Genomic DNA, 22,729 nt, shown 5'->3' on the forward strand with positions numbered 1-22,729 from the left:
CCCAAGAGGCTGGCGCATCTATGAAAGAACGCGGCTTTCTCTGCAGTTTCCTCAAGGCTCAAAGTCCCCACCAGCCTTGAGGAGCCCACTGCCCACACTGTCCCCAGGAGGCTTCACAGCCTGATGGGTTAAGGAGTCTGGCCAGGGTGGTCTCTCACCAAGGTGTCCCCACCTACACACAGAGGGACCCCGCAGGTTCCTCCGGCCTGGGCTGCAGCACTGATGTGCAGAAGCCCGCAGAGCTGAAGTGCCTGCTTCTGTGGGCTCTCACCTGCCCTACCCCACTGCATCAGGTCCCTCACACGAGACAAGCTCGCAAGCTCTCCACGTGCTCCTTGCTGACTAGGACAGTCACGGTGGCTCCCCGGCCCCTAGTGGAGGCCCTGGCTGGATCATCCCAAATCACCCCCTCCCTGCCAGGCCCAGGCCGGACCCATCCTTGGATGGGGCTGGGCCACTGGGGACAGAGAGACAAGTCAGCTGGGCCCCTTTGAGCGCTCGGAACGTGCCTGCCACATAGCTCCCGACACAGACCCCCTCCCCTAGGGGCTCGTGGAGGGCACTGGGAGGTGGTCTTTTTCTGCCTCAGACTGAGGAAGAAAAGGCCACGGGGGCAGCTCTCCAGCAGCCCAGACTTTGAAGTGGGCAAAGGCAGAGAGTCCTCCAACTCTCCGGGAGAGTCAGACGGGGGGGCCTGAGGGGGTTCCCTCCCCAGTTCTGTCTACCGGCTTCCAGAATCCCCTCCTCTGGGGTTCTGAATTAGAAGGGCTGTTTTGACCCTGAATATCAGGCTTCCCCTCCTCCAGGGCATCCCTACCGGGGAGGGAGGTTTGCAGTCCCTCTCCCACCCCCACCCTCAGCAAACCACAAAAGCTCCACAAGTCTTCTGTTGGTTACAGGTCAGGAGCCAGGTCAGAGTGTCCCTCCCGCTAAATCTGATTCTCCACTCCCTAACTAGAGACAGCCAAGCTCCTGGGGGATGGGGAGAGGGAGCCCAGGGGGAGGGACATGTGTCCTGAAGTTGGACTTGAGGAATGTTCAGACCAACTCACCAGGCAGAGGGGGAAGGGGCCAGTCTAGACCACTAGGCCAATTAAAAACAGCCAGCCAGGAGGAACCTCTCTTCCTCTTGGGGCTATTCTACCTCCTGGGTTCTGGGGGGAGGGGAAGGAGAGGCACTGTACACTTTGCCCTGGCTTGCTTAGGATAGTGAGTTAGTTCCTGGCTTCACAGAAGATGGAGACAGTGCAGTCAGATGACCCTCCACCCGGCCCCAGGCGCGATGTTCAGCTGAGTTTCTCAAACTCTGGGCTCAGTTCTCAGGACAGGCCACAGGGCATCCCACCCAGGCCCGGCAAGGTCTCTGAAGGTGATGGCTTTGCCTCAGCACCAAGGCCTGGACCATTTATTTGCTCTCTCACTCAGCTCACGTGGAAAGTCTGCTGAGAGTAGATAAAAGTGGCTGGTAGAAATAATCCTGGTTTTCTTGTGTGTGCCACTCAAAGATACACCAGCAGCCTGCCCATCACAGCCTTGGTCCAGGAGAGGGAAAAACAACACATGTCCTATGCACGTCAAAAAATGGTGTGGAGACACACAGGGAAGGGTGGATTTCACAATGGTCAGAGTGTCCCAGCGCCAGTCTTCATGCCTGTTCCCTGGGTTCCTTCTTGTAAGCAGGAACCTATCTTCTTAGCAGACAAACCATGGTACACACCCTGAGAATATAATTCTGTCCAAGAATAGGTAATACCTCCAGAACATCCAAGCAGAACAAAACCAAGGCTTATGCAGTTTGGAGTCCCTCTCCGAGCCACTGTGAGCCCATAGGGCACCTTTGTGCAAATTAGGAAAGGCACCCCTTCCTGTAAGCAGACACAGCCCTACACTAGGGCATACAGCTTAGTGAGCAGAGCCCGGGCTGGATTCTAGCTTCCATTACCTTCCACTGCAGGTGGCCTTGTGCAGTGAACAACCTGCCTGACCGTACATCAGGAAGATCAGTGTGTCCTTCAACGGTAACAAAGACCTCCTCTCTGCAGAATTAGAGGAGCTTGGGCTTGTTCAGATTTGACAGTCTACTCAGGACTCCTCCAATTTCCTTGGGTAGCCCTGGGGTCTTCTCTGCCCAGGGAAGCCATCTTTTCCTTGGGCCTTGCTTCACCGTTAGCACCAATGTTAACTTTTCTCACATATGCAAAAATGATAATTTAATTTCTAGGTGAACAGATTCCCTGTGTCTGCTCCCAGAGCTGCCAGACTGGCTGCTTTAAATTCTCTCCATTAGTGCCACAGCAGGGAGAGAAGGGAAGAAGTTCAGAGGCGTCTGTGATCCTGCTGAGTTCCAGAGCATGCCTTTCTGGCCTGGCTGGAAGCTGAAGGAAGACAGGAAGTGTGTACCCAGCTTTGACAGTTCAGCACTCTAATCACTGTCTGTTACTCTAAAAGACACATTTCAGCTGACAAAGCCGCTGTGCTGGCTTCTTCCTGTATCCCACTAGGTGTGAGAAAGGAATGGGGATAAAAGGGAGGAGGTATGTGGTTTCCGAGGAAACCAAGGGGTCTGGGTTCCTCAAGGCTGACTCTTACAGGTGGGATGGCCGCCTCGTTTCCCAGAGCCACCGCAATGCAATCCTGTCCCTTCCGGTGCTAGAGTGCTGCTATCGGGGGTGGGACGCCGTCTGTTGGCTGGGTCTTTCAAAACAAGAGCTGACAAAGGCACAAGCTGCTGGCTACAGCTCACTGACTGGCTATTTGGCTCATCCATGGTTGACACCCAGCCAGTCCCAGGCAGCCAGAGGGGGCAGTGGTTCTGCACCTCAGGACCAATCCTGGGGCTTCCAAGTAGGACCAAGTCAGACATGAGGCCTACCCAGAAGTTTGGTTCATTTTTGCGGCACATCTGAGGGGTCCACGGAGAAACCCAACCCTCCCTGAGGTCTGCTGGAGATGACAGGGGCTGGGCAAGGATCCCTGAGCCCTTGGGGCGGGCAATGGCTGGGCCCAAGGAGAACCCAGACATGGAGCTGGCTGACCGACCTACTGAAGTTGCCACACGCAGCTGGAAAGGCCCTGTCTGAGGCCCTGGTGGGTTAAAGCAGTGTGACCTGTCGGATCTGGGCCCCATCCACAGTGGAAGGCTGATACGTTTGGTGGAACCAGGAGTCTAATCCAGTCTCCTGTTCTTAAATAAGTTCCTGTGGGAAAACTACAGTCCACTCGCCGGAGCACATCACTACCTGGTTGTCTTCAACCACTGACGACCGAAGGATCTACTTGTCCGAGCCCTTGGGAGGTCCCACATCACAGACACACCAGCCTCTACTTCAACAGTGTTTGACAAAGGGCCCCATTCCTGGTCGAAGCCCTGAACGGGGAAAGAGGTCCCGCTTGGGTATGTCTTATGTACACAGAGAGAAATTTTTAAAATAAAAACACAAAACAACAACAACTTCACAAGACACAGTGTCAGTCCTCGCCGATGTCCTTCCGTGGTGCCCCATGTGAAGAGGGCAGCCCAGCCTCACCTGGGACCTGCCCCATTCCTGTTCTCATCTCCATTCACAGCGAGGTTGTGCAGAAAGAGGAGGATCTGCCACCACACGCGATTTCGGTTCTGCTGGTGCTGAAAGGAAAACAAAACAAAACAACGTAACTCCTAAACGCAGCCTTAGACAACTCCTTATCATTTCCAATCAAAGTTCAGATCCACACGTCTTGGGGCGACACTTTAATGCCATCAGGACAGCAAACTGGGGGAGTTGGGGGAGGGACGAGAGAAGTGGTGATGCGGGGGAGATAGTTGAGTTCTCCAAATACAATTGCAGTGTGAGCATTAAAAAGAAAAGACCAGGCTCTTTATGCACGGTGCACAAGAGGATTAAACTTTTTCCCCTGCTTGCAGGATTTTCCAAAGTTTAGCCAAGTGCTGCTTTTAATCAGATTGGCTCCTGAGCCCCGCAAACCTCAGCTGCATGAACAACAAACTTTCTTCAGCAAGAAAGAGAAGAAGTGCCCCCCTCTCTCCCCCAACTCCAAAGTAACACAGAAAACAAGGGGGAAAAGCGGGGGAGCCTCCATCTGCAAGTGATTTGACACTGTGAAGGTCAAAGGGTTAATCTTCCATTTAAACCACACTGCTGAGGCAGCAAAAATCTGATTTCATCCAGTGCAAACACGCACACACACAGACACACACACACACTTGTGCGCCCGCCCTCTCTCCCTTCCCAGCATCTCCAGCTCCGTGCTGCCCTTTTTATAGCTGCTCTTGACAGTAAGCCATAAATAATCCCTCTTGGAGCGCTTTCCTACTGACTGGAGCCAATTAAACGTTAAGCAAGAACATACTTGAAAACAAAACAAAAACAAAGAATGCACACTACTCTCTGGAGGTTATCCCAGGTCCTACTGTCAGGCAGAGAAGCTGAGGGCAAAGGTCAGCGGTCAGTGGCTCACAGGATTGTGGCTGGTGCCCCGCCCACACAGGTACCATTTCCCAGGGGCCAGCAGAGGTCCGAAGGGCACCGAGGGGTGCTGGAAGAGGCGGTCTTTGTTCTCTCTTTATCTGCCAGGGCAGGAGGACTAGGCTGGGGCCCTCTCCATGGGGTTCTCGGTGGACAGGGGAATAAGAACCTAGTGTTCAAAAAAGGAGCCAGCACAGAGGCTGGACTTGGATTGCCGCAGTGGCCCAGGCAGCAAGCACGCTTATGTGAAGTGTGTGTGTGTGTGTGTGTGCGCGCGCACGTGCGCACGTGTGTAGGGGAGCTGGAGCCCCTGCTGTCTTTAACTACAGCCCAGGCCCCCACCAGGCAACTCCTAGTCAGAGGAGAAGAGGCTAGAGCAAGTCAGTGGCAGAGCTGGAAATTGAGCCCGGGGCTCCTGGATTCCCATTGCTTTGCAGGGACGTCTCGCCCTGGCCTCCCTGACCTGTCCCCAGGCAACTGTGCAGGAACCTCGCTGGGTTCCCTGTCACCCTGCCTGAGGCCACAAAGAGAAGAGAGGCGAGATGTCAACTGAGGCTGACCTCAGGGCCCTGTCAGGTATTCCCCCTACCCCATACCTGTAGCAATAGCATTCCTCTTTCCCCTGCAGAAGGGGAGACTGCAAAACAACCCAGAAAGTGGGAGGCACGGTTCCTGCTCGGAGGGGAAGGGAAATCGGGGTGTGCCACAGCGGAGGCCTGGCAGACTGCGACTGGGGAGACTGATGGCTTCCTCATGTTTTGTAAACAAAGACAAGTAAAAAGAGGAAACACACCCGGCTTAACAAAATCTGGTTAGGGTAAAGCAGCATGAAAATGGACTCAGCTGCAAACCTGAAGACTCAGGCCTGCCTGCAGCAGCTGGGCACAGCACCCCCTCCTTCTGCTTCCCCTCCCCAGCTGCTACCCAGGACAGGTGCAAAGGTCATAGGGTGGAATACGAGGAAAATCCAGGAAAAGACTGGTCTCTGGGGAGGCCAGTCTGCTGGAATTCCGAGGCTCCTCGGGTGCCTGTTTGAAAAGGCCAAGTAACAATAACAACCATGATCCTAACAGTAACTGTAAATTGAGCGTGTCAGGTTCTGTGTTTTACATCCTTGCTTCTCAAAATGCGGTCCACGGACCAGCAGCTTCAGCATCAGCTGGGAGCTTATTAGAAATGTAGACCCACTGAATCAGAATGCACATTTTTAACAACATGCCCAGGCGACTTTAAGACACATTAGAGTATGAGCAGGACTGGTCTATACACATTAAACTCCTTTGGTCCTCTCAACAGCCCTATGACGCAGGTATGTATTATCATGCCCATTTTACAGATGAGATCATTCAAAGAGTTAGGTAACTTGGCCACATAGCTAGTAAGTGGCAGGGACTGGGCTAAATCCAGACCACCTGGCCCTAGGGCAATGTCCTTACCCATTACTACTATGCTCCAAGCGCCACCATATACCTTTCTCTACACCCAAGCAGACCCTCCATCCTCCCCTTCTCTAAATCATCTCAAAACAGCTCAAGGGCCAAGGAAGGGAGATCACAACTCGATCATTTGGGGCCTGGACCAATCCCATCCCTGTATGCCTCAGTTTCTCCCCACGTTCCCTTCATGGAGGCCACCTGCTGCCTGGGTAACTTCCTGGGCCCTGAGGTCTCTGGGGATGAGGCAAGGAAGCATCCTGACTCCAGTCATTGTGGGTGCTGGGGAACCTAGAAGCAGTTGTGGGCCAGATAGTGCTGTCAGACTGCAAGGCTGAGGTCTTGCCGGGAGACACAGACAGGCCTAGGTGCACACAGGCCCAGCCTCAGGAAGGACCTAGGTTCTGTGCCTCTGCCTGGGACGGGCCTCCGGGCTCCTGAATCATCCAGGAAGGCACCCTGGGCAGTGGGTGGCTCCCCGGGCCAGGAATCAGAGGACCTGGTAGGCTGGGGTCTCCCAGCAGCCTGTCTGAGTCCTCAGTCTCCTTACAGGTGAAGTGCAGGCGTGGTGTTAGATCAGTGGTTCCCACACCCGACTGCATCACAGAATCCACGGAGGTGCTATTGTACATACAGAGTCCCCTGGTCCCACCCAGACCAACTGGGGCAGAATCTTCAGGGAAGGGTGCCAGGAATTTGTGTATTGAACATGCTCCCTGAGTGACATTTTTTAAAAATCAGAAGTAGCATGTATTGTCTATTTTAGTCATAAAAGTAACGTAGAGGGCTTCCCTGGTGGTGCAGTGGTTAAGAATCCGCCTTCCACCGCATGGGACAAGGGTTCGAGCCCTGGTCCGGGAAGCTCCCACATGCCGCGGAGCAACTAAGCCCGTGCGCCACTTTGCGCTCTAGAGCCCGCGAGCCATGACTCCTGAGCCCATGAGCCACAGCTCCTGAAGCCCGCGTGCCTAGAGCCCGTGCTCCGCAACAAGAGAAGCCACCGCAGTGAGAAGCCCGTGCACCGCAACAAAGAGTAGCTCCCGCTCGCCGCAACTAGAGAAAGCCTGCGCGCAGCAAGGAAGACCCAACACAGCCAAAAATAAATTAATTAATTTAAAAAAAAAAAGTAACATAGAAAAATTGGAAAATACAAGAAATGAGAGAGGAGAAAATTAAATCCCTCATGATCCTATAGCCTAGAAGAAAACATTTCATGATTTGGTATTTTCTTTAGTCTCTTTCCCTCCCTCCCACCAGAGTAATGACTTGGCCAACCCGGAGGTAAATCCTGCCCAGGTGCTTCTGAGGCAGCCAGGCCACAGACAGGCATTTGGAAACCACTGAGGTGCTTTCCAACCCTAAGGTCTGGTGATTCGGAGTTTGTCATCCACAATTACCTTCAGCACTATAACTCAGAGCTCCAACAAGTGAATCCGCTCAGCCTGGTGGAGGGTCTGGGTGGGCCTAGGGAACAGGCTGCTTAGTACAGGGTCAAGCTGGCTGCCTTGGCAGCCGTGCGGCCAGCAAGAACAGGGCCTGGGAAACCATCTACTGCCCCAGCGACCCTTTCTGTGAGCACAAGCAATGCCACACATACCCCAGTCAGCCTTCTCCTGCCACAGGGCAGCCCCCAGAAGGCCCTTTATTGAAAGGAAACCAAATTGCCACATAGCAAGAGAATCAAAGAATGCCTTGATTTTTGAGCAACAACAGTACATAAAATATTTTTTAAAAAATTAAACAAAAGTGCCTGATGAGAAAGGAAAGAAAAAGGTCTTGAAGGGAGGCCAGGGAGAGAAACAGTTAAGAAGGAAGGAAATCAACATTCACCGAACAGGACGAGGTACACAAAGACACCGAAACACCAGAGCACATGGATCCTTCCAGGAGAGGGTGTGGGGGAGAAGGGGAGAAGGAAGGGGGAGCCAGGAACGGGTACGCTTGGCCTCTGACTCTCAGGTACCTGGCACAGCACCCAATGCATAGACTGAGATCAGTGGGTGCAAACCCCTGGCGCAAGGCTCAGCTCTCCCAGGCTGGCTTGGGACCCCTCAAAGTTTGGGAACCTGCAAAAGAATGGGGGTTCCCAGAATGCATAGCCAGGGTAACCTCAGGGGTAGGAGACAGGGGTTCAGGAGATAGCAAGCTGATGGGAATTTAAGCTTACACCAGAGCTCTCAAATTCAGAGCCGAGAGGGTAGGACCAAGACGGGGAAGGAAAGAATAGAGGTGAACGCCCCAAGGGAAGGGGCCCTAACGTGGTGGATAAAAAATATTCTCTTCAGTTAGGAGAGCACAACCAGGCATGAGAGATCTCGGGTTCTTCCTTCAGTCCCACTTTCTTTCTGTGGTCAGGGGATGGAGGCAGTCAGTTGACGAGTGTTTGCGTCACTCCCCCTGGGCACAAGGCACTGTAACTGAACACCCAGATCATTCGTCCTGGATAACAGGGAACACGTAGGGCACATAGTAGGTATTCAACAAGCACGCTGGACTGACTATAGAAAAGTCAGCCTTGCAAGATAACCCACTTGTCTGAAGCCAGGAACAATTGATGTCTGGCCAGGTCTAAAGATGTACTTGATGTGATAGGATCAGCCTCTTGCCTAGAGAGGCCCAACTAGTAAAAGGCATTTTTTTTTTTTTTTTTTAAAGAGCTGGCTGTGGTATCTGACAAGGTTGGATTACACAAATCAAACTCTGTTTCATCCCACATGGCCTCTGTCCTAAGCACAAAGAGTGTTCCCTGCCCTCCCCAGATAAGAATCTCCCTCTGGCTCTCCCCCTTCGGACCCAATTCACACCCTCTGGGGACTCTGTGTGTCACCAGTGTACCAGATGCTCCAGCAAGAGCTAATTCACCCCCAAAGAATTCGAGGAAGGAGCAAAGCTACACTGTAGCCCTGATTTAAAAGAAACTAACACACAAAATGCAGATTTACCAAACAGATAGCCATTTATATCGCATATTTAAAATGCTTTCCTATTGTCTCTTTTGCTCCTCACAAAGGTCTGGGACATAGGAAAGGCAGGTATTATTTTCAATCCCATTTTACAAATGGGGAAGCAAAGGTTCAGAAAAGTTACCCCAAGCAAGTTAGTTGGGAGGGGGTGATTCAAACCCCTGACTTCTGACTCCAGAGCTATGTTCTTTCACTAAAATATTACAGTGTGTTTATTCACATTATGAAAATGGTATTAACTGTTCAAGGAGAATTGCCACCTAACTGCTCCCCTAGTATGTTTAAAGAAATTGTTTCCAGATCATTAACTATTTAGTAAGGATGCTGTGGACCAGAAAAAAAATAAACCTTTCAGAGGCAGAGCTAACTGAAGATCAAACAGAAATGAAGCTAAAACTGGCCTGAAATGATAACTTCAGATCATTTTCTGAAACCATGCTCAGTTTCTTTAAAATGCAGAGTTGTATCTACCCTGCTTTACAGGGAGATACACTCTCTGTAAAATGCCGTTTTCCTACCTCACCTCTTCCCTTTCCCCCATCAACTCTAAACCCGCCACGGCGAGGCTAAAGGACAAAGCCTTGCTGTTGAGAACAGGAATACAGAGCTAAGGAAGACTTAAGGAAAATTCCACATAAAAGAAGTTGGGGAGATGTTTGTTTGATTCAGCAAACTTTTATCAGGTACCCAAACGAGCTAAGAGTTACAAAGCACAAAGATGAGCAAGCTGTAAGGCTTGTCCTCGATTATTTTACAATCTGAAGGGGGGAAAAGCAAGAACACAGAACTCAGTTTTACAGGAGGCAGAGCCAGGGTCCGGGCAGTAAGTGGGAGCTCCATCAGATTCTCACCTTCCGGGCTGCGCTTGCTGAGGAGCAGGGGTGGGTAATGGGGAGACCATGGTTTTAGGATCAATCAGATCTGCATGGCTCCCAGCTCAGCCACTTCCAGTGTAACATGGGCATGTTATCCCACTTCTCTGAGCCCCGGCTTCCAATAAAATGGGGATAATGGGGTCTCGAAGTACAAGGTTGCTGTGATGATTAAATGAGATAAGTATATGTAAAGCATGGAGGCAGTGGCTGCCCCAGGCAGCTCCCCAATCCCTGGTGAGGACAAGGGAAACCTGGGCCCGACTGCACTTTGCTGAGCAGTTCCCTCAACACCCTCAGCTCAAAGCACCAGCCCCAGGAGCGCTATCTTCTAGGCAGACTCATGAAGTCCTGAGGAAATCCCTGACTTTGCACTGTGAGATGGGCCATGGCAGCCAGAGGCAGCCGGGCTCAGAATTCCAGGCTGCCAAGCTGGGCAAGGGATTCTGAGACCCACGGGGTAGCCCCTTGGGCCCCGTTGGCCCACTGTCCAGATTGCTTTTGACCTAGACACCTGAGGAATGAGCAACGTGGCAAAACAGAAAAGGAAAAAAAATTCTGCTTGACAAGAGCTTCCTCAGCCCAGCCAGCAGCGCTAACAGGAGGTTGAAGCCACCAGCTGCCACCATAGAAACACCAATCACTTCTCCCAGGAAGAAAGGGCAGCCTGGGGCTGGCTGAGTCGAAGACAGGAGGGTTTCCTCTAACATAGGTGGAAGCCACCGGCTTCAGCCACTGGGGGTGCGGGGATAGGGCTGTGTTTGCCACCCATGTCCCCAGAGCCATGGGCTGCACCTTCATGGCCTGGAGGTGGGAAGGACTGAGGCCCTTACCCAGCTTCCCCCAGGGATGGCTCTGTCTCCCCCAGTCTGAGAACAGCCCCATGAAACTAATGGGCAACTTCTTAAGAACTCAGGGGGGAAGAGGGGTATGTGCGCTCTGGTCAAAAGTGAGGGAGAGAGGGGACTGAGGAGGGGGCTGGTTTGTTGTGGGTCTACAAGGCATTGGAAAAGGCCCCCCCCACCCCACGGCTCCAACTCTCAACTTGGGGCCTTTGCAGCTGGCTGTTCCCGTCCCGCCCGGGACCAGTCCCTGGACAGGACAAGCAAGCTGAGCACAGAAGGCCGGACCCTCCTCCTCACCCTGCACACTGGTTGTTCTTGTACTGGTCATGGAACATGCCCTCTTGGTTGCCAGACTTGGATCAAAAGGCAAACAAGATGTTTTTCTTTATCCCTCTTTTCTAGCACCTCCCCCAAAGCCCTCCCTCCCATCACCACCCCCCTCCAAAAAAAGAAAAAAAAAAACCAAAGCCAACCCCGTCCCCATGGCTTGCCTTGGTGGGGAGGGAATGAACTGTCCGGAACTACAAGGCCCTTCTCCTGGAAGACAGAGTAGTCAGGTGCAGAGTTGTGTGGAGAACTCAGCTCTACTCAGCCACGCTGATGACTCAGAAGCTAAATATAGTGAGCGATATAAACAGAGCCAGCCACAGAGCAAACACAGGGCCCCCAAGCCCTGGCCCTGGCTCTCACGCACAGCGCTCTCCACAGCCCCTCCCCAGGCCTCACTCTTCCCCAGGCAATGTCCGAGGGGGACCTCCCACTCCAGGGACAGAGGCTGGCTCTGTAGGGACCCTTTTCACTCTAGGGAGAATCTCTGGGGCTCCCGCCCAGGGCTGTCCCATCTAGAGCCTGAACAACTTTATCAGCTATAGCCTGAGCTCCAGAAAACCACACACCAACAAGGAGAGCATCCCAAAGGGTCAGGAAGTAGTTAGGAGCTCCCTGAACAAAGGATCCAGGCTGTTGGCAGAGAGGCCACTAGTTAACAAACCATGCAAACACCACCTTGGGTACAAATTCCAAAAGAGCTCCCGAAGAACAAAATCCTAAGATCATCTTTTAACCCATTTTCAAGTGTTAAACTGTCCACGCATTAATAGTTATACATATTACAATTTCCAAAGGGCTTTCACACCAACTCTACAAGATGAGTATGAGAAATCGAGGCTCGGAGAAGTTAAATGATTTGCCTGTGAACACAGAACTCATAAGTGGCAGAGCTGGGATTTGAACTCGAATTTGCCTCTCAGTCCAGGATCCTTTCTGTGATCTTGCAACTAAAGATGGTTTCAACTGAGTGGCTGAAATTTTTCTCAGATGTCATTTTCCAGAAAGTCTAATTACTATTCAGGGAATTTCCAAATCTGACTGTTCTGAATGGAGCCACTCCTGGTCCAAGTGAAAAAGCCGCTTCCAACATGAAGAATTCCAATTCTCCTGTAGCTTTACTCACTCAACTGTCTACAGTAGCCACTTTTTTCTTTTTTTTAGGATTCTTGGCTTCTTAACATCACCCGGAAATATCCCACAACTTTCAAGATGGTGCCATTAGGACAGGAGACTCTCCTAAGGGGATGGGACACCAGCTTCTGTCCATTCTTCGGCTCATGGTGGAGGAGACCACGGCAGGTGGAATGGAAAGAAGCTGGGATTCACCTTCTGGCCAGAGCATCCCTTGAGCTCAGGGAGGAAGCAAACCTGTACCGCCATCTTCCCTGTAGAAGCTGGGCAAACAAGAAACACCAGGGCACCCTCACAGAGCCAAGGTCAAGGTAGACCACAGTCAGCAGACCACCAGAGGTCACCTGCTACAGCTGGGCAGCTCACAGAAGAGCAAGGAGGAGAATCTTTCACTCCTGACCCAGCCAGAGGAAGTTGGGGGTGTGTGACCAGGTCTGGAAAGGCTTTTACCTCCATTCACTCTGCCTCAAAGTCTCTTGCTGCTTTGGAGACCCAAAGCGCTGACAGCAAGCAGCTCGCTGGCACTGATCTTCTGCTTCCAATTCCTTGCCCAGAGAAACCACCCTAAACAGGTGGCTGACCTGAACTTGGGTAACCAGGCTAGAGCTCCATCCAGCAAGCTCCTTGAGAAACATGCTGGGAGGGCTTATGGCCCACAAAAACCAGCACCAGGGGGAATTTGGAGCATGTTGTATCTAGGGTCATGCTGATGCACTCACTTTGCCCTAAAGCCATCCTACAACACACTACCGTTATCACACCCTTCCCTGTGCTCCACATCTCCCAGGGAGAAGGCTTCCTCTCATACAGTAAAAGAGTAACTGAGGCCCCTAACCAGGGACAAAAGGCAGGAGCTCACATTCCCTACAGGAGTCGGGAACCCACGGCCACGGTCTGGCCCTGGGACACCAATCCCAGACCTGAGGAGAGAGGAGATGGCCAGGCTCCTTCAACCTTCTTACTGCCTTTTGGGTTGTCTTTCTTGGTTATTTAAACTCAGCCCATAATGATGGAGATTGACCACTATTCTCCTAGGAGAAATGTACAAGGCCAAGACCCACAACTGGTCAGCTTTGACGCTGATTTCTCTGGACAGGGCAGGTAGAAGGGGCCTCACGGGAGGCAGCTCTACTCAGGGACAGGTGGGGTGGGAAATGCACTGTGAACTGACAAGAACAAATGTGGGGGACAATCAGGATTACAGAGAGACAGAAGAAAACAAGCATTAAAGAATACCTACTGTGTGCCTGGAACTCTCGTAGGTGTTTTCTCACTGAATCTTCATGATCAGATTCTCTGGCATTAGGTCTAATTTACAGAAGAGGAAACAGGCTCTGCCAGAGACTTCCCGGTGGCTAGTAGGTAGCAGAGCTGGCATTCAAACCTGGGCCTTCTGACTTTGTATCTGAAGCCTAGAGACTTAACCCTAAATTACTTCCATCCCAGTGCCTCAGTCTCCTTGTCTGCAAAGATGAGGGGAAGGAATAGGGAAAGAAGATGAAGGATAAGAATGTAAGAGTGACAACAGTATTGTGTAGATATGAAATATTTAGACATTAGTTTATATCATAATCAAGTTCAGAAATGGCTCATTTCTTAAAACTAGCTGCTAAAAGGTCCTACACGTGCCAGCTCTCCATCTGCCCATAGCCATTACCCCAGCGCTTCCCACAGGATGAGCTCCTAGGGAAGTGAGCAGGGTGAGCAGGGAGGAGGGGGATAAAAGCAAGAAGACCCCCGTGGACAAAAAGCCTGGCTCTTTGCAATGGAAAGTTTGGGGAAACCAGCTCTTGGCTAGAAAGGCCTCGTTGGCCAGCCTCCTGCCACTGCACAGTAGGAGTAGGTAGCTGGCAGGATGGTGAGGGGCCCAGGGAAGTCAGGAACCAGTAGGAGGTGAGGTGCAGAGCAGGGGAGACTCTCCTCCAGTTCTCCTCTGGCTCTGCCCCTCCTCCTCCCCGGCTGGAAGGCTCTGGCTAAGAGGACAGCACCTTGTATGGAGTTGAACCAGGCCTTCAAAGAGACAGCCCTGGACGGGGGTCAATGATGCCAAGCAGCAAAGAGCACGGTCAGACCTGGGATCAGGGCCAGTTTCTCCTGTGTGGAACTGAGTCAGGAAGAAAGGGCCCTGGGCTGAGTTCTGGTCCTGTGCCAGGGCTCAGCTGGGCAAGGGGGACCTCCCAGCCTGCTCCCAAGCCCACAGGGGCTCACCCGTGGATGGCTGAACATTCTGGGAAAGAACTGTTGAGAGAGATCAGGGCTATTGGGAACGCAGAAAACTGCCTTCCAGATAGCTCTCCAGACGAGCCTGTGAGACCCACAGTCACCGTGTCCTCTATCAGCTGCAGCCCCGGGACCGGAAGCTGCGAGCTCAGGCCAACCACAGGCCTACACAACCAGGGCAGAGTGAATGGGCAGGAAGAAGGCCAAGAGGCAGAAATCAAGAATCAGAGTGTGTCCACACATGGACCGAAGGGGAAACTCTAAGCCAAGTCTCCACAGAAAAATCAAAGGAGCGAATAGGGGTTGGAGCTTGGAGCCAGAGGAGGTGGCTAGGCTGCCTTATTATCTAAGCATAGGGCCACCCTCCCTTCCTGAGGGACTGGGAGAGCCACCAGGGCCAGGTCTAGCCCCAAGTTTCCCTTGGCAGGGACACTCACCATGTCTAACCCCGGAGGGCCTGTTCTCAGGAAATCCAAGGTCAATTTCTCTTCCCCCTGGTGCTGGCCAAGTCAAACCTTCTATTACCAATAGCTGTCCTCTGGTCACCTGAAGTTCCCCATCTAACCTCAGGGTCTGCCCAATCATGGTGGATTACTTATTCTCTTGATTTCCTGATATACAGTCAGATATAGACTTACACATGCGCACGCGCGCGCGCACACACACACACACACACACACAGCTGACTGGGCCAGGGACACTGTCCCACAGGTAGCGAATGTGTTCACTTCCAGGTGGTGTGCCTTCGCTTCAGCAGTGGTTGTACTAGCAGGGATCCAGCCTCAGGAGCCTCTCCCCACCTTGGCAGCCATCCAGAAAGTCAGCCCAGAGAGGAAGGGTTAAGTGCCCGGGGGCGGCCCAGACAGCGGCTGCAGAGCAGGGCAGCCTCCAGCCCGTGGCACGTAGGGCTCCTCCAGCACGAGCCCGCCAGCCGCCGCCTTTGTTGATGGGCTCTGCCGCATGCTCCACTGACACGCGATGCTCCGCCCTGGCGGGGCTGGTGCCAGGCTGCCGGCCAAGCGCCCGGCCGAGCACCCGGCCGCTGGCCTGGAGAGACTCTCTGAGGTACACACTCCAGAGTCCCAGGCCCCGGTTCCCAGGCAGAGACAATGAGGAGCGGCCTCCCCAGCTGGAAAGTGTCAGGTTACAACCGGTTCCACCACCTTCCCCAACTCAGGCCCATCCCCGGCCCTGGTTACCCATTTTACACTGCACCGCAGCCAGGCACGCCCGACTGTCCAGTTTTCCTCAGCACCCTGAAAATCTTCCCCTCAGGTCTGTAAGGGACCATCTCCCACCCCTGGCCTCAAGAAGAGAGAGTCTGTCAATCAAGGCTGCAGAAAGCTATCCCATTCCCTGGGAGGGATTGTAGCATCTCCCTCGAGCCTGAGCTGAGAGTGGGCAGATAAACAACTTGGATCTCAGAGGTGAGGGCACGCGTGCTCATCCAGTCGGGCCCATCCAGTGCACGAGAATCACAAGAGCATGAGGCCAAAACTCTGGGACCTTATCCTTGGGGCCTGGCAGAGACAGAGTTGCTGAAGCAGGCCCCAGCCCCCCAGCCCCAGCAGACACACCCGCCCCCAAGAGCCCCCCATGCCTACTTGCTGCATATGAAGCCGATGGAACTGGTCTGCAATGCGCTGAAGTTTTCGGGCAATCTGTACCTCTGCTCGATGTTGCCACTGCCCTTCAGCGGGCTGCTCACCAAGGGGCAAGCCTGCAGGGAAACCGGCAGGGAGGGGGAGCCGGTAGCCGGCATTGCCTGCAAAGACAGAGGGCCCACATCTCAGCATGCTCCACAGCTGCCCCATCCTCCCCATGCCTGCCACTCCTGGCCGAGACCTGGGGCCGAGGGTAGACCCTAGTGTGGGCAAGGAGAGGAACTTAGTCTGCCTTTATCAGGGCACTCTGCCAAATGTGGACAGCCTGACTTGCTGCCCAAGAGTGTGAAAGCTGATATTGGAGAAGAGAAGGGAATGGTCCCAGCCTTGCCTTCAGTCCTCCATTCACCGGCAGTGCCATGGCAAAGGTAATAAGTGTGGGTGAACTTGCCAACCTTCTGTCCTTATTTACCCAGCTACGCTTGACCACAGTTTATTATTTATTACCCTCATACAGTAGTAGCAGGCTGAAGCTCTTCTCTGGAAAAGCACTGGAGGCAGCTCTCCAGAGTTCCTGGGTTGAGCAAAGCAGGGGACAGAGAAAGAGAAAGGCAAAAAGTATCTTCACTTCTTAGTGCAGCAGAGGAAGGCTGGTCTCAGGCCCTGAAGCTCTGGGCAGTGGTACAAAAAAAACGGAGACAGGACTCCTCTGAGCCACAGATTAGCCAAGTTCCTCTCTCTGGAGGCAGCCCCAGGCCAGACATCTCGACCTGCGCTCCCCACTTACCAAGAGCTGGCCACCGAGCTGCCACTAGGGGCACCCGCCGGCCTGCTCCCGTCTTTCCCTCTTCCCCGCCTGCCTTATCTATCTTCTCAGACTCCTGCCAGGACGACTTTGCCAGAATTGTCCTATAGGGCAGCTCCCTCTGGGAATAACTGCAGCGTCTCCTCAATCTGCTCCGTCAGACACAGCAAGATAGCCTCCTACCCTCGGCCCTCTCTCCATAAGCTTTGTGCTAAATGAAGAAAACAGACTGTCTAACCCTGCCCTTTTGCCAGAGGAAGGCAGATTGCTCATAAAACCAACCACTGAAGCCCACAAATGAAGGGGTCTTGTCTGATTGAGCCTTGGAAACAGCCCCTTTGCTGGCACTGAGCCCAGGCAGGCCCAACCTCTTTCTCCAGTTCCCCTTCCAAGCACAGAAAGCCCCAAGTGACAACTGGGGGCCACCTTCTGCCTTCAGGAACCCTGCCCTCCCAGAACAGGCTGGGTTTTTCCCTTCAGTGTCAACAGCGAGTCACAGATCCCCCAGCCTTCCCCACGGCAGCGTTAGCCACTTTACAGAAGGTACATCACTATCACCACACAAAGGGCTGGGCCACACAACAGGCCACAGGATGTAAAGGCCGAGACCCAGGTTACCCTTCTTCCAACCCAAGGAGACACCATGGACCCAAAGATCCCTCCAGGAAGGGACAAAAGAGCAGAAGGAATGGCAAGGCAATCTGCCCTGCGTGGGGCCTGAGGAGCACAGGTGAGGAACAAGCAGACAAGCAGCAGGTGAGAGTTGAAGAATCGGTAGCGCCTGCTGCTCAGTTTGGGGAAGGAAATAGCAAAGAGCAGGTCTGGGGAGGGCAAGTCCCCTCCTTTCCCCCAGTCTCTAAGGGAGGAGTCCTGAGGCTAAGAGCACTCACCATAAAAGAGTCGCTGGGGTTCCTCAGTCACCCCACAAGGCAGCATGACACCCTGGCTTGGGGAGGCTGGACTGAGAGTCTGGGTAGCCTTGTCTTCCTGGCTGGTGGGTCGAAGCCCAGGGCCACAGCAGTGCGTGAGAGGGAAGAGCTGCAGACGGCTGAGGGGGCAGTCCAGCTGGCTCTGGGCAAACAGGTCAGCAGAGAGCAAGCTGCCAGGCTGGGTCCCCGGCTCCCCATCCTCTGGCTGGAACACATCATCCTCCAGCTCCTCCACACACTGGGGTGGCTCCATCTCCCCTGTTAGGGTGCAATGCAGGCATCCGGGAGGCTGCCCCCACCCAGGCTATACCTGGAAGGACTCCCCTCCCCTTCCTTCTTTCCTGCTCCCCCTTCTTATGTGGAGAAGTGGGGTTAGGTACTGATGACAGACAACCCTAGAGCTAAAGCACTGCCAAGGGTGACACTGCCCCCAAATGTGGGCTGCCTCGCAGTTCTGAGACTCTCCACGCTTCTTCCCTGGGCCCACTCAGAACCACCTTCCCTCCCCTCGGCCTCTTCTTCTAACCCAGGCTGGTCACGGTCATGCAGTTTGACTGCTATTGACTCTGAGCCATAGAGGGGTATGATCAGCTGCTACAAGCACGCAGGGTACCTGGAGAAATGTCAACAAGACTAGCCTCTGTGAGTAGCTGTGGGAGGGCAGAGGGCGCTGTGACTGGCTGTACACACAGTGCTCACAACACACAGGCACACTCGCTCACTGGCCTGAGGAGTAACCACCAAGCTCTCATCTCGCTCTGAGCTGAGCTCCAGGCTCAGCAGCAAAAACAAACGCCAGCAGTCCTAGGGTGGCCAGGTTCCCTCCAAACCTGCTAAGCCCTACCCAAGACCCTAGTCTCCACCCCCTGCTTGCTCAACACAACAAACAGGCTGAACGATGTGGTAAGAGTGTGTCCTGGGAGAGAAGGGGAGAAAAACCCAGGTTAGTCATTGCAGCTGCCCTCTCAGCAGAGTACAGCTGTCTGCCCACCACAGCTTAGCCTAGAGGGGAGGTCCAGCATCCAGCAAAGTGGCCAGCCTACCCCAGCTCAGTCTACTCACTAGTCTCCACGACTTCAAATCTTTTCCCACAGCCTACCACTCCTGCCAGCGCTGAACCTGAGATGGGTACAACCTGCCTCACAGAAGGAAGTGAAATTTAGCCCTCTGTCTGTGACCTCACTCGCTGCCTAAACTCCTCAGGTTGTTGACATGAGTTTCTTGGTGATAAAGAAGTTCCACTTGCTCCACCTGATGGCTCTTGGGAGTCTGAGCTTGGAGCCACGCAGCATCTTGAGCTCCCAAGCCAACCCCTTATACACACACCAGGAACCCCTTAGGGTCCCTGAGGCAGCCAGAAAAGCAACCACCTGAATGGTTAAGGATACAGAGAGACAGTGTTTGTCATTGCCAGAGTCAATTAGAGGTCCCCTGGGAATTCTGTCTCCCAGTCTCTTGTCTTTGAAGAACAAGCCAAATGGTCTGTGGGTTGGTAAAGTATTTAAAGAAGCTCAGTTAAATTCAGAAATCTTGGCTTTCTCAAATGCAAGCTCTCTCTGAAGTGCCTGCTTCAACACTCCCTCCATCCCATCCTGTCCTTGAGCTATCTATGGTCCCTATCCTGCCCTCTTCCCTGGACAGCGAGGAGATGCCCGCTTGGATGGCAAAACAGGCACATGGTGTTCTTTGGACAGTGTTTCCCAAAGGGGAGTGAGAGAACTACACTTTAGCAGTACCAGGAAACAAGGTTTCCCACTGAAAGGACCAAGTGCTGTCCTGCCAGTCACCTGGCAGGGGCTCCCCTCCTGCCCATCCACCTCCTCTCTGCAAGTTGGCAATCCCAACCTAAGATGGGGCCCTCCAAAGCCAATCACAGTCAGGAGTCATTGTCTTGGGTTTTCCTTTGAAGCCTATCACCTCCCCCACCCGCTCCCAGCAAAGCCCCAAATTCCACCCTTGCCTGGACTGGACAGTGGGGGAGGTGCAGCCAGAGGGTGTGGCTCTGCAAGCCTGAGGGGGACCCTTCCCACTCTCCACAGGAACTGCAGGTGGCCCTTCTGCAGGTGGGAGTCTCTGGACAGGTGCTGGACAAGGTCAAGTGTAAACTGAGATACAGTAAAGGGACCTTCTTCTCCCCTTCCCCTGAGCTGAAGAGGTGGTGTGCAAACCGGCAGGAGAAGGGCACTTCCTAAGTGCACTACCAGGGAAGTCTTTATTCCTAGCAAGGGGACCTAAAGCCTGCTGGAGCCATCCCAGCCCTTAAGGACTCTAAGAGGGATGCTGAACTCAGACTCCTTCTCCTAGGAGAAGCAGTAGCTAGACATTCTGAACCTCGACGAGGGCTAAAATCTGGGAACGCACACATACATACACACACACACAAACACACACACACTCACGCACTCACACAACACACAGCAGACCTGGGTGACTCCAGGAGAGGATCTCGGCCTCCGAGTCGTGATGCCAGGGCTCCGTGCCAGGGTCCAGCGTGATGAGCACTCGGGGGCTTGGCGCCCAAACTCAGTTGGGAAGGAGGGAAAAAGCCCGGCTGTTAAGGAGAGGAGCCTTCAGACTCCGCAGGGATGCAGGACGTCCCACAACTCCCTGCCCTACCCCAAAGTCAGATCCAGAGGCCGGGCCATTCTCGAGCGCCCAGGTCTGCTCAGCAGTGCACCGCACGTTCCCCTGCCCACCTGGACCCAACTCCTTGGAGTCTCAAATGCTACTACCCCCACGTTCCTTCGTGGAGCAGCGCACTTAGATGTGGGTTTTGCACCCCGTTCCCATACCCCAGCGCCCCAGTCCATGGTCACTCTAGACGCCCGCAGCCCAACCCTTCCCGGGCCCCCACGCGCAGCGCGATCCTCTCCCCACTTCCCCAAGGAGGTGCGATCCAACACCGCCCGGCCCCCTGCCGCCCGGGCGCTCACCGGGCTGCGGCGAAAGGCGGGAGGCGGGAGGCGGGAGGCGCAGGCAGGGGCGGCGGCAGCGGCAGGCGGGCTGGCGCGGGTGGAGGCCACTCTGCACCGCGCGGTATTGTTTCCAAAATACGCCCGCTCGGGGCATCCCGCAAACAGCTGATGAGGCCCCGCCTCTGGCGCGTCACACCGACGGCTGGCCAATGGCGAGTGGAACCCCAAGTCCCGGGCTGGGCGGCTGCCAGGGACGGTCACGAATGTACGAACCTTCCCTTGGAAACACTGCAAGGGGCCAAGCCAAATTCCGACCTCCTCCAGAAACGCAATTGGAGCGCTGTCGTCTACGCAGGTTCGGTTCCTAAAGCCGGCTCGGGAAGCACTCGAGAGCCCTTGAGTCCTCCCTATTAGGAGGGAGATAGGGGGCGCCAAAGTGACTTTTGTCTTCTCTTTAAAGGGGCCGAATAATTTTGGCGCGTCCAGAAAGGGAGTGGAAGAGGAGGAAGCGGGGAATGGCAAAGCATCCTCCCGGCTGCTGGGCAGGTCAGAAGAAAACTCCAGTACCAAAGCTGTAGGAAGGTTGAGAACACGTGTGTCCGACACTGTTATCGAGTAACATTCAGATCAAACACATCCAAAGGGACCCTCATGTCCTCTTCTTGACTGGGCGTGGATAGTCAACATAAACAAAATTAACATCTGGCCGAGGAGAGGAGAGATCAAGAATGCAGGGGCTGCTTGGGCAGTTGACACGCGTCCTGTTCATGACAGCACCCAGAGATGGTTCTGGGGCTGCAAGGAAAGCAACGTGTCCTGCAGACCGCAAACTATCGGCAAGGGAGTCTCTGGGCTACTTCACAAACATTTATTGAGCACCTACATTGTGCCAGCTACTGGGCTAGGTGCCAAAAACCTGGTGCCTGCCCTCAGGGAGCTTATAACCTACCTAGAGAAGTAGACCAGAAAATAATGGAAAGCAACATGAAATGTGTTAATGCCAGGGATAATGACTGCTGGGAATGCAGAAAATTTCAGAATGCAAAGACTGGGGAAGGCTTCAGGGAGGTGGCTTTTGAGTTGGACCTCGAAGGATGGGGCAATTTTTCCATCAGGAAAGCCAGATAAGATAGCCAAGACCTAGCTTGAGCAGGATAAAGAGCTGAACTGGAAAACTTGTCCAGGGAGCAAGGGCAGGCTGGAGGACAGGATCATTGGGTGCAATGATTGGATTGAGGAAGGGTGGGCATGGGCAGGGAGGTTCAGATCAGATTACAGAAGTGTCCCTGGAATGGCAGGCTGGGGAGTCTGCACTTTATTCCGGAGGCAAAGGGGAGCCAGCAAAGATTTTAAAGAAGATGACTCACTTGACTAAGCCTGGACTTTAGAAAAGATAAATGAAGAGACCAGAAATCAGTGAGAGGGAGCAGTCCCTGCAACAGATTAGGTGATCAATGATGGGACCTGACCCAGGGGACAGTGGGGACTGGCAGTGCTCTGACCACCAGGATGCTCTCTCTGGGTTGTAAACTCAGACAGATTTAAGCTAAGTGGAGCTGGGACTCTTAGCCCAGTGGAGTCTGAAGTCTCCTTGTACCTATTTCCTACCCATTCTTTCCCTAGCTCCCTCAAAGGGTACCTGAAAGAGAGTGGGCAAGGCATAATGAGGGCTGTGGTTGCTAGAATAGGAAAAACTGTCCCCAAAAGGATGGAGAAAAGGGAAAAGGGGGAAAGTCAAGCTTGGCCATCAACCCAGTCCCCACAGAAGTTGACAGACGTCCGGAAAGAGGTGCCGGAGCCAAAAGGAGGTATGTTATTTTACCAGGAGGCTTAGCCAAGAAGGAGTGTCAGAGCTGGTCAGGGTGACCTAGTGCTCATGCCATATGTGGGCAGATGAGAAGACCAAGCCCAGCCTCCATGCAGGGCACTGAGGAGCCCTCACCATGTTTGCCACACACACACCTCCTTCCGTGCCTCCTACTCTTCTTAGTGGCTCTCCTCCTGGGCCAGTATCTCAGGCAGGCCAGTTGGGCCTATGGGCATTACTTAGGGTCAAGGGTAGGACTGAAGGACAAACCAGCTCTGAGTCTGCCCTCTGGGGCAGCACAGGCCCCAGGGGGCACGGGTCATCCTGATTCTCCCGACCCACCTGCGCTGCAAAAGCTCTGTCTGCTTCACCATAGCCCTGCAAGGTGGAATTGGGTTCACAAGGCAAG

General features: G+C 53.7%; 1 protein-coding gene across 1 annotated transcript in view; it reads right to left on the reverse strand.

The window, feature by feature from the left end:
- Positions 1 to 20,701, reverse strand: part of BMF (Bcl2 modifying factor) — a 28,249-nt gene extending 7,548 nt beyond the window's left edge. Inside the window, 8 exon segments of the mRNA XM_082443349.1 lie at positions 3,528 to 3,625; positions 15,865 to 16,025; positions 17,560 to 17,856; positions 20,022 to 20,108; positions 20,111 to 20,140; positions 20,143 to 20,149; positions 20,532 to 20,601; positions 20,603 to 20,701. Coding sequence (XP_082299475.1) covers positions 3,528 to 3,625; positions 15,865 to 16,025; positions 17,560 to 17,856; positions 20,022 to 20,108; positions 20,111 to 20,140; positions 20,143 to 20,149; positions 20,532 to 20,601; positions 20,603 to 20,667 — 815 coding nt within the window. The 5' untranslated portion in view covers positions 20,668 to 20,701.
- Positions 20,702 to 22,729: the final 2,028 nt, after the last annotated feature.

Source organism: Balaenoptera physalus, assembly GCF_965194825.1.
Source record: "Balaenoptera physalus genome assembly, chromosome: 2".
Taxonomy (NCBI): domain Eukaryota; kingdom Metazoa; phylum Chordata; class Mammalia; order Artiodactyla; family Balaenopteridae; genus Balaenoptera; species Balaenoptera physalus.